At 45.1% G+C, this 13,768-nt stretch overlaps 1 protein-coding gene across 3 annotated transcripts; it reads right to left on the bottom strand.

Moving 5' to 3' along the window:
- Positions 1-98: 98 nt before the first annotated feature.
- zhx3a (zinc fingers and homeoboxes 3a) lies at positions 99-13,658 on the bottom strand. 3 transcript variants are annotated; one of them, XM_071494345.1, is made up of 3 exons: positions 13,359-13,658; positions 2,162-5,078; positions 99-1,630 (listed from the first exon to the last, which is right to left on the bottom strand). In XM_071494345.1, the coding sequence occupies exons 2-3, from the start codon at positions 4,879-4,881 to the stop codon at positions 1,597-1,599; spliced, it is 2,754 nt and encodes a 917-aa protein (XP_071350446.1). In that variant the 5' UTR covers positions 4,882-5,078; positions 13,359-13,658; the 3' UTR covers positions 99-1,596. The 3 variants fall into 3 exon arrangements, with proteins under 3 accessions (XP_071350446.1, XP_071350448.1, XP_071350449.1); XM_071494347.1 differs by having other exon boundaries at positions 13,547-13,657; XM_071494348.1 differs by lacking the exon at positions 13,359-13,658 and adding an exon at positions 12,755-13,329.
- Positions 13,659-13,768: the final 110 nt, after the last annotated feature.

Here is a 13,768-nt window from a genome sequence, read left to right as displayed (position 1 = left end):
AACGTCTCACTCATCACACTGAATCATTTGACTGGTATCCATGGAACAATTCATATTCACTCCTGGTGCAAGGTGCTGAGCAAATAATGGGGCGTTAGTGCTTGGTGAGTATTCAGTTTATTCTGTAAAGATTCAGAAGTGTAGAAAGGATGATACAACAGTGCTTTATGATCAGACTATTTCATAAAAGTTTTTTAAGTGATCATAACACCGTAAGTCCAGATTCCATTTATCTCAAACCAAAATAAATTTGTAACATTCGACACAAGTGCATACACTGCTGGTAGGAGATCAACCTCCAATTTCACTTTGGATGGTATAGCACCGTTCTTAGCTATTAGCAGCTTGACAAAGATGCAGCTTAATAGGATTCATGTAGTGACTGTATGTTTATATAAACACAAGAAAATTCAGAGAAGAGCAAAGATCTCCTCATTTGGCTCTCTAGCTAGCACGATATCTCACTCTGTCATTGTCTAGGGATCAAATTGATAATTTTTCTTTAAACAACATTTTGCCAGTAACAATATTTGATACAATTACAGCTTAAAGTTAAACTCCAAGTGTACAGAAAGCAGCACAAGTTTTTTTTTTTTTTTTTTTTCACAGATATAGACCAACAGTGACCATCGATGCACTGGCATGTTTTTTTTTTTTGTTTTTTTTTCAGGACAGCACAGTAGCTGGAAAGCAAGGTGACGGACAGACAGGTCATATAAACACATGGACAGAGCTGAGTAAGGCAACGTTAGCGTGACAGGCTTCTCTCTGTTCAGTTTGCAGGGCAGTGTAGTGTATTGATCTTGACAGAGCTGTCAATACCTTGAATGTGGGGCAGTGTGATTTTTAGCATTGCTGTCTTCATTAGTGCATTGTATATAGTCTCTTGCGTGTAGCTGAACTGCAAAGTGATCACCAACATTTATACAGATCTAAATAAAACATGTTTGATTGCATCTGGACTTACAGTGACTATAGAAGAGTAAATAGAATTGAAAAACCAAATAACGGAAAAAGTAAAATTCAAGGCAGTGCTGAAGTACTGGTTGCTAAAAAAGTAAAAAATATCACAAAGCCAACAATAACATTTCCTTGACACATCTTTTGTTTGTCCAGTCAGTACAAACCCTCTTTTATAGTGCAGTTTCAATCATATATATATATTTCTCCCTCTGACCCAAAAACAATATCTTTCGGCCCTATCCTATCCTATCTTCGCTCATTCAAGTCAGTTTTCCAGTCAGTGTGCGTCTTTTCTCTTTCTTTTCTTTGATCCCTCGTACTGACCTCATTGTGCACCCTCCCCACACAACCACAAAGAAGCATGAAAGGCTTAAACATCACAGAACTCAAAGGTGAGAAGTTCTTTCTTTTGACGATGGCAGGAAGTGATGGCAGATGGAAGAGGAGGAGGCGAAGGAGAAGGAGGAGGAGGAGGAGGGGGGTGGGGGGTATTCACAGTTACAGTCAGAGTCCATCGGTCCAGCTACAATCACATCTGCTGTCATTATGAACACTCTTTTTTTAGACCACAGCCAGGGGAGCAAGCCAGCCTTTAAACATCATGTTCCACTGGCGAGATTGGGGCCTGCTTCATCACACCTCCAGTAGCTCCATCCTCAGGCGATCCCTATCAACACACACAAACAGGCAAAAGCAACATGCACAAATCATGAGGATGTGATTGGAAAGTTCCTGTTGCATTGTAAGTGAGGTACTTTTTTGGGAGGGAGCATTGTAAAAAGATGCCTGCGTACGGGTTAACTTGCCTCTCCGAAATCCATCTCACCAAAGACAATTGTCATGATTTATTCACATATATTAGCATGCGCTCTCAATCTATAATTCAACGGCCCAGACTCCTGCTTATCTAAAAATAGCTTCTTAAACACAGACCTTTGATTGCCTGAATAAGCTACTCAGCATGAGTACCTGTACACACTTCCCCTGCCTCCTTTTTACTGTACATCACGCAGCAACCACTACAAACAACAAGCTGTCATGCTTTCATCATTCCACCTGGCTTACATTGTTTTTGTTTCCTTGATTGATAAATAGCACTAAACTTGTAAAATATCACAAGGCACTTGAATGAGAAGTGTATCTTACTTCCGTTGTACTTTTATCACACTTTGTAATTCCAACATAACGACTGTAGTACCTGGCCTGATTGGCATCCGTCTGTTGTTCGATGAGTGACTGACTGGACACTGGCTGCTGATGGTCCTCTGCTCCCTCCGACCAGGGATCCTGCAGGATTCCTGGCTGCGCTGACTCCTCAGCTTGGCCTCGCTCTCCACTCCCCTCGGACCCCATCAGACTGAGCAGCGGTGAGTATGTATCCTGCCACACAACCCGCTTCCCTGTGTTCAGTCCTGCTTCTCCTTCAAGGTGCTTGTTCATGTCTTGCTCAGCAAGTTTCTTTTTGGCCACTTGTGGGTCTTTTGGTGACTCAGCCTCGGCGTCTCCATGGCCCCTTGCTTCCTCTGACTCCGTGGGCGATCGCTGATAGGTCTCCAGCCACTTCAGCTGCCCATTCTTGTGGCTGTACCGGCTGTCGCTGAACCAGCGCACCACCTCTGATTTGGGAAGGCCTGTCTGGACGCTTAAGTCCTCGTACTGCTGACTGCTGGGCCAACGGGTGTTGGAGAAAACCTGTCTGAGGATGTGCAGCTGCTGGGGGGTCTTGTTGCCCCATGGGGGGGAGAAAGACGGCTGAGAGCCAGACACTTCAGCTACCTCAGACTTGTGTTCTGGATGTGCAGTCTCAGATGTAGTCTCTGTTTCATTCATCTTCAGCCTCTTAAAGTTGATCTTGATGGGGTCAACTTTCAGCTCTGGGTAGCCTCTGTCCCCGGCAAATGGGTCCTCTTCCTTAATGAGTTGCTTTAAGATTGACATGCCTTTTATGGAAAAGTCCTTGTTGCATTTACCCTCATCCAAAATGGATGAGCTGCTTTTTGTAATGACAGCTGTGCTGGTGCTTTCAGTTGGGGATTTGCTGGCATGGTTCAGGTTAGGGACGCTGTCATTACAGGTAGTACTGGGGTATTCACTGCTAATACTACTGTTGTTGGCCTTGTGGATGTAGTTGTTGCGTTCGTCATCGGGCTTTGTGGCACGGGCCTGCTCTTGTGGACTGATGATGCCGCTGTTATGATTGTTACAGGTGATGTTGGACTTGCTGGTGTTATCGAAGATCACTTGACTCTTGGTACTGTTTGAACCTTCCAATCCGATTGGTAAACTGTTGCTTTTGAGATTTGGTTTGCCGTTGGTGTCAGCAACACAGTGCTCATCATTATTGCTAATGTTGGCAGAGCAAGTGGTAATGCTGTAGATGCTGTTTGTCGGGCAGCTGTTTTGCACCGGTTTCCTGGTGACAGTCTCGCCACCATTACTACTGCTGGAATAGCTGCTGATGCTGCTGCTACTACTGCAACTACTGCTGCTACTGCTGCTACTGCTGCTTCGATTGCTGCTGGTGCTACTGACACAACCACTGTTTCCAGCCATGTCCAGGCCGAGGCCATTGCTCTTTTCTGCCTCCACAGTGGGTTGAGTATTCTTGGTCAGTACCTGTGTTGTTCTGACTATGGATGGAAACTTTGGGGGGACAATTGGAGTAGAATACGAGACCCTGGTGACATGGGGGTTTGTTGACATGCTGGCCTGTGAGGCTATGACTCCGACAGACCTGGTTTTTATACCGCCATAGGGAACTTTGGCCATCTGAAAGTTTGGTCCTTTTGAGCCCGGCTGGGCAGTGACAGTGTGGTGGGTTACAACGTGATTGACGTGCCGTTGTGTAGTGGGTTGCTTTTTAGGTGCTCCACCTTGGAACACAGTGTTGAACATCTTCCTCCTGGCCTCTTCAATCTCTTCAGGAGACCAGCTTATGCCCTGCTTGAGCCTTTGGGCAGTAAACCACAGTTTGATCTGCTCTTCGGGGAACTCTGAGACCACTGTTAGGTAGCAGAGTTCGGCTTTGGTCGGGTAGGGGAACTTGCCAAAGGATGTCTTGAGAAAGCTGCTGGTGTCCATAGCAGCATCATAAGTGGGGATGCTGCTGAGAGGGATCATCACCTTTGGAAGGTCTTTATTAGAGTTGGAGGAAGGGGGGGAGTAAAGGGAGGGAGTGTGCTGGTGAAAGACTTGGTTGGACACTGTCGTTATCACATGAGCGACAGTGGTCCTCGGCATAGCTGGGGCGCCAGAAACACTGAGAGCCCCGTTTTGGAGTTCAGGCACATTTGTCAGCATGCTGGGGTCTACATCCTTTCCAGTGTCTATCTTCCGTACCTCCACGGTGTGAGAAACGACAATCTTTTTGTGCTCCCCCTTGGCTTTCATCATCTTTGCAATCGGTGTTTTGGTGAGGGAAATCCCAGATTCTCTGTAGTCTTCTCCACTGTCCGTGAACAGACTTTGATCCACAGTTGTTACTCCATCCCTCTTGTTGACAGTTAGGGAGGCAGTGACCAAGCCCTCCATTATCTTAGGGTGGGCGTTGGCGTTATGCAGAGCCAGAGCCTCAAAGCGGACGACTGACACCCCACAGTTCTGGCAGTAGAAGGTGGGCTGGGCCCTGAAGTCTAAGTGGCAGTTGTGCATGTGATCCAAAAAGTAGTTTAGATCTCTGGATTCGAAACGGCAAGTTGAACAGCTGTATGTACCTCCTTTTTGCATCTCGCTGCCACTTTCAGATTTGGAGGAGCTGTGAGAGAAATGGCCAGAATCTTCTCCCGAGATGCTGAGTATGCTATCTTCTGGGATCGTTGGTAGGAGTTCTGGTAGCGAGCCCAGTATGATTTCCTCACGCACATGTTTGGATTTGGATGGTATCATGCAGGGTACAGTGGATTTCCTCTTGCTGGCCATTGTGCAGCTTTGTGTAGATGGGAGAGTGAGTGATTGGTTGTCCAGTATGATGAGAACAGAGGGCGGGTGAGTAGTGGAGTGGGTTGAATGGAGTTTAGTGTCATGGACCAGCCACTATGATATCACAGTGTTGCTTCATGCCTTCCGCCACTTTAGGACTCCTGTCACATGGACAAGTTTAACAGCTCCCAGGAAACCTGTGAGGAAAGAGAACAAAAAAGAGAGATGTGACTCAGCTCATATTTAATTTAGTAATTACAAGAAAAAGACATGACACAGTTAGTAGATGGAAAACATAGCAGTATATGTTCAAGAAATGTCATGCAAATGACATAAAAAACCCACATATATGGAAAGTAAATTTATTGTGTATTTTTCAAGATTTAAAACATGAAATATTTATACTTGACATATTCCAGTAAGCAGGATGCAAAGGACACAAATAACCCCACACAAGGTAATAAGAGTAGGTGGAAATGCAGTGTGGTCAATGTAGGTGGTATTTATCAGTAATTACAGCACTGAAGTAAAAGGGTCCAAGGGCTTTTCTTTAAAAAAAAAAAAAAGCCATACAATTTATGCTTCTGATGAAAAATGAAGGTTAGATTCAGCTACTGTGCAGAAAGACATAAATTGAATCTTCATTCTCTGCACTTTATTCAAAAAAGTGACATCAGAGTTCGTGAATAAGATTATTATTAATATTTTCAAATTACATTTGAATGAGTTCCTAAATAATGAAAAAAAAAATTAACTATTAAATATATCAAGGAGAACAAAGACAATGGCTTTTCAATAATAAAAATAATAATTTAGGCTTCCACCCTCTCTCTCCCTCTCTTTCTCTCTCTTTCTCTAGCTCACACACACACACACACACACACACACACACACACACACTCCTTCAATCAAAGTAGCCTAGTGTTCTGGTTATTTACTAGGATTTACAGACTTCTGTCTAGCTGTCACTTTTTATGAATTCAGAAAAAAGCGTGTAATAATCAACACAGCCAGAGATGAAAGTCTAATCTCAGGGATATTTGTTGTTTTCCTTCACTGCTGCCATAGGTTTGGCTCTTCTAATTATTGATGCCATGTGTCCACAGAATTATTTTTAGTAAAGCCTCATGATAATAACAAAACATGTAAGAAGCACTAAGTTTAAAGCTAAAGTAAATACCTTGTACGGTAAATGTGATGCGCTGGGTGTGAATAAGTGTCCGTGTCTTTGTTGCCAGATGCCACCTGCCTCCCTGCAGGAAGCAGTTATTATCAATAAATAAATATCATTCACAGACTACTATACCTTGGGGATTTTGAGTGGGATGCACTTCACCTCTCCAAATTGCAAGTGCTGGATGTATCTAACCTTACCGGCTGTTTCACATTGTCTGCAGCAACCTCAAATATGCAAAAATATCCACACAGGTTTGTGTTTGTCTGCAAAAATATTTAGTACTAGTATTGCTTGTAAGAATAGGTTATATCTTTTTTTAACTATGTGTATTTTCTAACAGGGGCAAGGGAGCATTTAAAAAAAAAAAAGAATACATTTTGTAATTTTTCACATGCACTGGGTTATGCTGTCCTTTTCCTCTTTGGTTTGACATTACAAAGCAGACATATGCAGGCTTACATTTTCCCAGTGAGAATGAGTATGCTGCATCCACACTTAGATGTGAGCCATGTTTTACATTGAATGTTGCAGTGTATCCTCCCTGCATAATGTAGTGTCAAGAGGGGATATCAGGTGACTAGTGTGTGTGTGTGTGTGTGTGTGTGTGTGTGTGTGTCCCAGCAGTCAGCTGACAGCAGCGCTGTTGAGGACCTGAAACATTCCCACAAAGTCTGAGAAGGTTACTACAAACACATCTGAAGCCATTTACAAGCTGCAAACTCAAACCGTCTCATCCTACATTTGTTCAACAAGCAGCATGGCGCCACATGCATGCATATAAACACAATACACAGATCACTGGGTGCTCAAATCTGTTGGCAAACCACATCCAGAGGCTTTCCCTTCCTATAACACTCCAGTCATAGGGATGGATATGGATGATATTTACAGTCTTCAACGTGTCTCCGCTCTCTTCTCTGCATTATGTACGAAGAAACATGCCTCTCTTCTCTCACAAAGCCACAAATATTTAACCAAGTATGTAGGACAAGACAATGGATACACCCCCGTCAGTGTTTCATTAGTGATACAGCTGGTTTTAATAGTTATTTTAACACTGGATAGTACAAAATATATAAAACAAATGATGAGAAAAAAATATCAAAGCTGAGCTCTGGACCCTCTGCCCTCTGCATGAACTTGTGACACACACACACACACACACACACACACACACACACACACACACACACACACAGCCTCTGTAAATCACTCTCGTCTTCCTCTCTGAGAATGGAGAAGCACTGATGTGTGATATGCAGCTGAAAACTAGTCTCATTCTATCATCATCTATCCATATCACTCAGGCTTTACCTTCTCATGCCAGCTTATCATCCTGGGGAAAACGTCAGCTGCAGGAATTTAACTATCGTACCACCCAAAAGCAGCATTCTGCTGATACCGTGCAAACCTCAGCATCATGTACTGCAGTTTGTTGATTATACACAAACCAATTTCACATACATCAACATACTCTCTTGGTCACATTGCATTTGTACATCCTGAAAAGCACTTTCACAGACTCTCATTTTACCGCATCCACGTGCATGTTCGCCATGGCCGGCTGGATGGTAAATAAAAGATGAACCTGTTCCAGAATTAAAACCCTCAAATGACTGCCCAAACAGTACACACTGATCCCAGACAGACTGTGACGTCCTCCTTCTAACTACCTCTTTTTCATTTCTACTGAAGGCTGCTGCTTTCTGACAGAAAAAAAAACTAAAACAAAACAAAACAAACAAACAACAACATAACTAGGTCACCAGCATCTTATGCAGTAATCCCGGTTCACTGCATCCAGACGCGGGCATGTGCTGTATGTTTTGCCGCCAGAGAGGTCATGATATCCTCTAACGGCACACTCGATTAACCCCTGGTGAGGACACAGCGTTCATTGAGTTTGTTCCACTGAACGAGGGATTTAGAAGTCGGCTTTCACGCAACAGAGGGATGTAGTCATGCACATCTGAGACATCTGTGTGAGAGATGTCACTATGTTATAGAACTTTGTGAAAAAATCTGCGTAGGCTCCGTTTCGCTGCGGTGAAGTGATTTATTTTGTTTGCCCCACATGAAGCACACTGTATGCCAGGACGTTTCAGAAAATACAGTGATGGAGAAGGTAATTTGGTCATGGTGGTGGGCTGTGGCTGGTGTGGCAGCCCCCAGAGGGGACGCTGATCTGCGACGTGACAGGCGCTGGCCTAGTACAGAAGCTCCCCTCCCCGAAAAAACACTCCACTTCCTGCATGAGAAAACCCAAGACAAGCCAAAAGTTGAGAAAGGTTACATAAAGAATCAGGTCACCTATCAAAAGAATGGGCTGCTTTATCTGGCGAGCGAGACGTGCGATCAGACACAAGACAAGGGCTTCCCAGACAGGGAGCCATTGAATGGTTCCCTCTGAAAAGCCAGGCCTTGTGTTTCAGCGACGGAGGTAGACAACACTCAGACGATCACTGTCCTCGGTGTGTCGTATGTCCCCGCACTGGCACCGGCTCTGTGGCACAGGGGGAGGAAACTCTTTTCATCTGAGCGGACCAGGGGAGTCGTATCTGAAGTGAGGGAAAGTGGCAGAGCTCTCAGAAGTGCCTCCTGAACACCCACGCTCAGCGCAAGCAGAGGGGTCTTGTACGGCGAACTAACACCACATTTGAACCATTCAACTTTTCAAAAACAAGCGTTTCAAAACAAATGGGATTAAGCTAGGTTTAAATTCTGATGGGGTTTATACGTTCCGCCTGATTTAATAGCAGCTTTAAAATTTACAGGAGGGGCTCCCTTATGTGCTCTCACAATGTCATTTCCATAACAATATTATATTTACATCTCATTAATATTTAATTATATTCTCTATACTTTTAAACGGCAAACAGTTGAGTGTGCTGCTCCCATTTTGGCAAACCCATTTAAAGAAAGCAGTGTGTATTCCCTTTCATCACCTCATAAACTGCTGCAGTAATTACAATATTACAATACGAAAAACATGCCCAATCTACAGCGAGCTGCTACCAGCGGAAAAGGAGGCGAGGCTGCAAAGTAGTTGCTAGACATTAAAATTTAATTCAAAACAGTCCACTGATTCAGACACTCCCAGATTGTTGGGTCACCTACAGTTGACATTAACAAACAGAGATTGGTGTTTTCGTTGTGCCGCCTGTCACATGAATGAGAATGTGACGGCTGGAGGAGGAAGAAGGACAAAAGGAAGGCAAAACTCAGACATCTGGGAATGAAGTGAGAGAATGAGTGATGATGATGACAGGCTGTGCTGTTTCAATATTCCTCCCCGCTGACACCTTGTAGGCACACGTCTCCTCACACACTCCTCACACACTCCTCACACACTCCCTTCCTCACCTCCGCAACATTTAGCACCTGCAATGTTCTGAAAATCTTTCTTTGAACTGAATAACTGGAGAGGAGTCTCTTGATGCGACAGTCACAGAAGAGCTAAAAAAAAAAAAAATGCATAAATTCTTCCACTTATGACAATATTTATTTTGTGTGTAATTTGCTTTGACAGTGATGCGTGGCTGTCTTCAGAGTCTGCTTCAGAAAACAGCCCAAAAAAATGACCTGGTGTCCGCTGGGAGTTGGGGCTGAGAGGGGGGAACTCCTGACAGATACATTTGAATGATCAAAAAATCTGTTTAGAGGGAACATTTTCTGCCAAATGTCCATTAAATAGATTAACGTCATGTGAGTGGATCAGCTGGACACCTAAATATAAGCCAGAGACAGAGAGCAATTACTGTCTTGCACAGAGAAGAGATTGGGAACAATGGCGCCTCATTTATAAGGGAAACGTGATCCAGCACTGGGAGCCTTTAGACGGCTGACTGTCGAGTTGCGATTGGTCTGTTCTCCTGCGTGTCTGGGTGTCTCCTGCGTCCATCATTGCTGCCAGAGTGGACTCATTTTTGACAGCAAAGGTAGACAGGATTTTAGTTTGGGGGCATCTGTGTGCGTGAATGCCACTGTACATTCGCCAGCATGAATAAGTGTCAGGCACCGGTGTTACGTGTGCTGAAAAACAATTCAGAGTCATCAGGGTCATTAGCACAGCGCTAATACGGCACACGAGTCCACGCTGTCTTCACCGCCTGTCCAGCTGAAGCTACGCAGCGTGTGTAGTCTGTCTCCGCTCTGGGCTCTTGTTTTTTTCTTTACATGGGTGTGTTTGTGTGCGTATTAGTGTCTGAATGCCTGAGACGCAGGTGTTGTCAGCCATCTCGTCCTCCTCTCGTCCCCCACCCACCCACCCCTTACCACCACCCCCACCTCCACCTCCATGACTGCAGCCTTGTCCACTGGGAGACTGGTCGGTGGTGCCACTCATGTGTTAACATCGCCATGGCAACCCCTTCTTCCCCTTGCCCACCACACCACACACACAGCGGAGTCACTCGCCCACACCCACCTACCACGAGACACACACACACACACACACAAACACACACACACACACACACTGAATTCCTTGGACTGCATCCGGTGCAGGACAAACTTAATCCACATGCCCTGCCAGCCATCTTTGAAAAGTCCATTCATGGTTCAAGTCTCTTTCAGATAACTTTAGGTGAGGTCCGCAACAACGACTTGGCCTTTTTCTTCCTCGATCAGGTTGTAGTCGGTCGAGATCCCTGCTCCACTGTTGTCGTGTGTGTGATGGCGGCTGATGAAAGAAATATCGCAGCTGTACACGCCACAAATGACCTCCCGTCAGTGTTATTGTCTTGCTAAATCAGCGCTGAGGCCTGGACACTGATGCGGTACAGTACATACCTACTGCACCCTGCCTGTCTGAGCATCTTTGTTGCGTGGTCCTGTTTTGTGTTAGAGCGCTCACTCTTGAAATCTTACATTGTTCTCCGAACCCTTCTATCTGTGGCCCAGATGAATGACAGACAAATAAACCATGGTGCGCAGAGAAAAAACTCTGAGTCATGCATCCGTTTACATCACTTTTGATGAATAACTTCTTCAGTTCTGTAGCCAAGACTACAGGCATTCATTTGGCAACTTAAGACGAAAAGGAAGAAAGATGGCGGCGTACCGCACATTGTAGTGTCCATCCTAAAATGGCTGACATCACAGCCTCCTCTAACTGCCAAACCCTGGCAAATGCCAGCTCCTGCTGACCAAACCTTTCTTGCATGGGACAGAGAAAGTGGCAGGGGCTCTTTCCCCACTAGCCCCAAGGTTTTTTCCCCCCGTCAGCGAACAGGCGTTTCTTTTGGTCGGAACTGTGCAAACATGCTGTTTTAGTGAGGCTTTTGAGCGGTCTGGGCTTCGATAATGGCATTGGTCTGATGACAAAAGCAATACCAGAAAGAGTGAAAGACCCAAATAAAAGTGAACTTGTATAGACTGCCGTCCTTTCTGATGGGGAAAAATGGGGCTCGGAATAGAGTTTCAGAGAATTTTCTGTGAGGACCACGAGGTATGCTGCTATCATGAATGCTTATTTGTATAAAAACGGCTGGAAAATAGATCTGGTTGGCATTAGATAGTTGATTTTCTCCTCTGAACTCAAGGAATGTTATACACTCCATGTCAGCTAAATCTGCAAATCATGACCATATGACCTTCCTCGGTATTCTCTGGCAGGGGATTCATTTTGAGCTGTGGGAGGCACACACAAACATAACATCCACAGTGGCTGCTGCAAGAAATCCGCACACCAGATCCCGAAGAGTACAATTCTCCAGGTATATGAGGAGTGGCATGTGCAGAGACACTGTTTTGCAGAGGGGAGTGGGCACTCTTGGCTCACTACATTGTGCCTGTGTATACAAACAGTCCGCTGTGGCCATAACGAAAACTGTGAGCTGTGCCTAATTGCAGGGAGTGAGGGATGAAAGGCAATATGCCTGGCCTCATTAGAGCAGTTCCGAGAAGGGAGATGGAAGACCGTTCCCAGGGATCCACAAAGGGAATTGACATTCCCCCAGTGTAAGCGTCCTGCTGGAGTGAAAAACTCCACACACGTTGAACTCACCGGGCCAAGCTGAACCCGGTCCGCTGGAGCTGCACAGCGAGAGCTCATTTACCTTTGTTTTGCCGGTCATCACACACGCCTGCAAATTAACCATCGGAGTGAAGAAATGTCCACTGGAGACTGGACTGTACTCCACACTTGGAGACACTGTCCGCAGACCAAACACCTACTCTCTCAGGAAAACAATGGCATGGGTGTTGCACAGTTATTTCCATGACCTACATTATATGTAACAAGCTTACATGGTTAAATAATTAAAATACATTCCACAATGTGCCCGTGATTCATGCTTCTCTAACTGGCTGCTCAAATAATCTGGGGCTGTCGCTTGTGTTACACTGGACACACACATGATCCACAGAGGCAACATTAGTCAGCACAGAGGTCCCTCCCCTGAAGGCAGAGGGAGACACATGGCATTCAAAGCTGGGTCAATATTTATGTTCACATATGAAAGGTGACTGTACAGGAACTGATATTTTCCAATACAATGCTTGACTGAAAATCCAAAGTTTGCAAAATATCTGTGTGCGTCTGAAATGTCTGTGTGCTCTTACTGTACTGTATATGTCTCAGTTCGTGTGTCTTGTGTGTGTGTGTGTGTGTGTGAAGAGGGCAGCAGCACATGTTGGTAGGAGGAAGAGGAGGAAATGAAAGAAAAAGTCCTGTGCATAGAGATACAGGCCTACCTTTCTGCTCTGGCAAGAGGAAGAAAACAGGAGAGAGTGAACGATCAATAGATGAAAATTGATACTTGGCGTGCAGTTTGAACGTCTATGGACTCGGAGGCTTCTTATATCAGTCGATAAACCTGCCACAGCACTCTGTTCAGAAGTCTTTCACAAGTAAAAGCACTCACACTCACAGCACAGCCGGGGAATACAGCGCGTTGTGCAATAAAATAAGCAGATACGCCACACTGTATAGCGCTAAAGGAGCGCAGATCCAGCCAGACGGAGGATCCGTTGTTGTAACTGTAACAAACTGACGAGTTAACCCGTTTCTCTCCATTCACAGGGCTGTGGGGCAACACACCGCCCCGCAGCCTACTTGCCAAAAGCGATCTGGCACTCTATATAACCTTATGAATATTCCCAAAAATCCTCCACCCCCTCCTCCACCTACTGTCGCCATTTTATACATTGGCGACTTCATATAAACTGCCTTGACTACAGCACCAGATGAAAATTCAATATTCAATAGCGAGACATAATTTCAGTAAACAAGTTTGGAGATCGCACCCCGCCGATAATGGGAGGTATTCGCGTTTTGGAAGAGTAGATGTGTCCTTACCTCAAGAGTCGGTGGGAAAAAATGGAATCCGACATTAATATATAAATGAATAATATTGGATTAGCTCCGATCGTTGCGCTTTGAGAAGAAGAGGAGGCGAGCAGGGGGTGGGAGCTCTCCTCAAGTGAACCCGGTGAACTGGCGTGAACCCGTCAGTGACCACGGCAAGGTACATTACATTACATTACCTTTCCACCCCTCAGCCACACTGTATGGAGACGGCAAAACAACTATGGTCGGCGGTGCAGGACGAGGCAGCTCCAAAAAAATTATAGCGAGTGTATTTCCTATGAACACGTGATTCGGAGCGTCATCCAAAATCCAAGAGCCCTTTCATCTAAAATTTTGGAGAGGGGCGGGGATGAGATGAGGATGTGTGTATGTGTGTGTGTGTGTGTGTGTGTGTGTGT

Source organism: Trachinotus anak, unplaced genomic scaffold (genome assembly GCF_046630095.1).
Source record: "Trachinotus anak isolate AG129_WGS33_773 ecotype Australia unplaced genomic scaffold, CSIRO_AGI_Tana_v1 ptg000013l, whole genome shotgun sequence".
Lineage (NCBI taxonomy): Eukaryota > Metazoa > Chordata > Actinopteri > Carangiformes > Carangidae > Trachinotus > Trachinotus anak.
The sequence above is the reverse complement of the archived record's forward strand: the minus strand, read 5'-3'. Positions and strand labels throughout refer to the sequence as shown.

Bases quoted from the DNA above. Each gene is read 5' to 3' on its own strand.
- zhx3a (XM_071494345.1), bottom strand. From the start codon at position 4,881: ATGGCCAGCAAGAGGAAATCCACTGTACCCTGCATGATACCATCCAAA. The intron at 1,631-2,161 runs GTACTACAGTCG...GTGTGTTGATAG, and splicing joins ACGGATGCCAATCAGGCCAG to GGATCGCCTGAGGATGGAGC.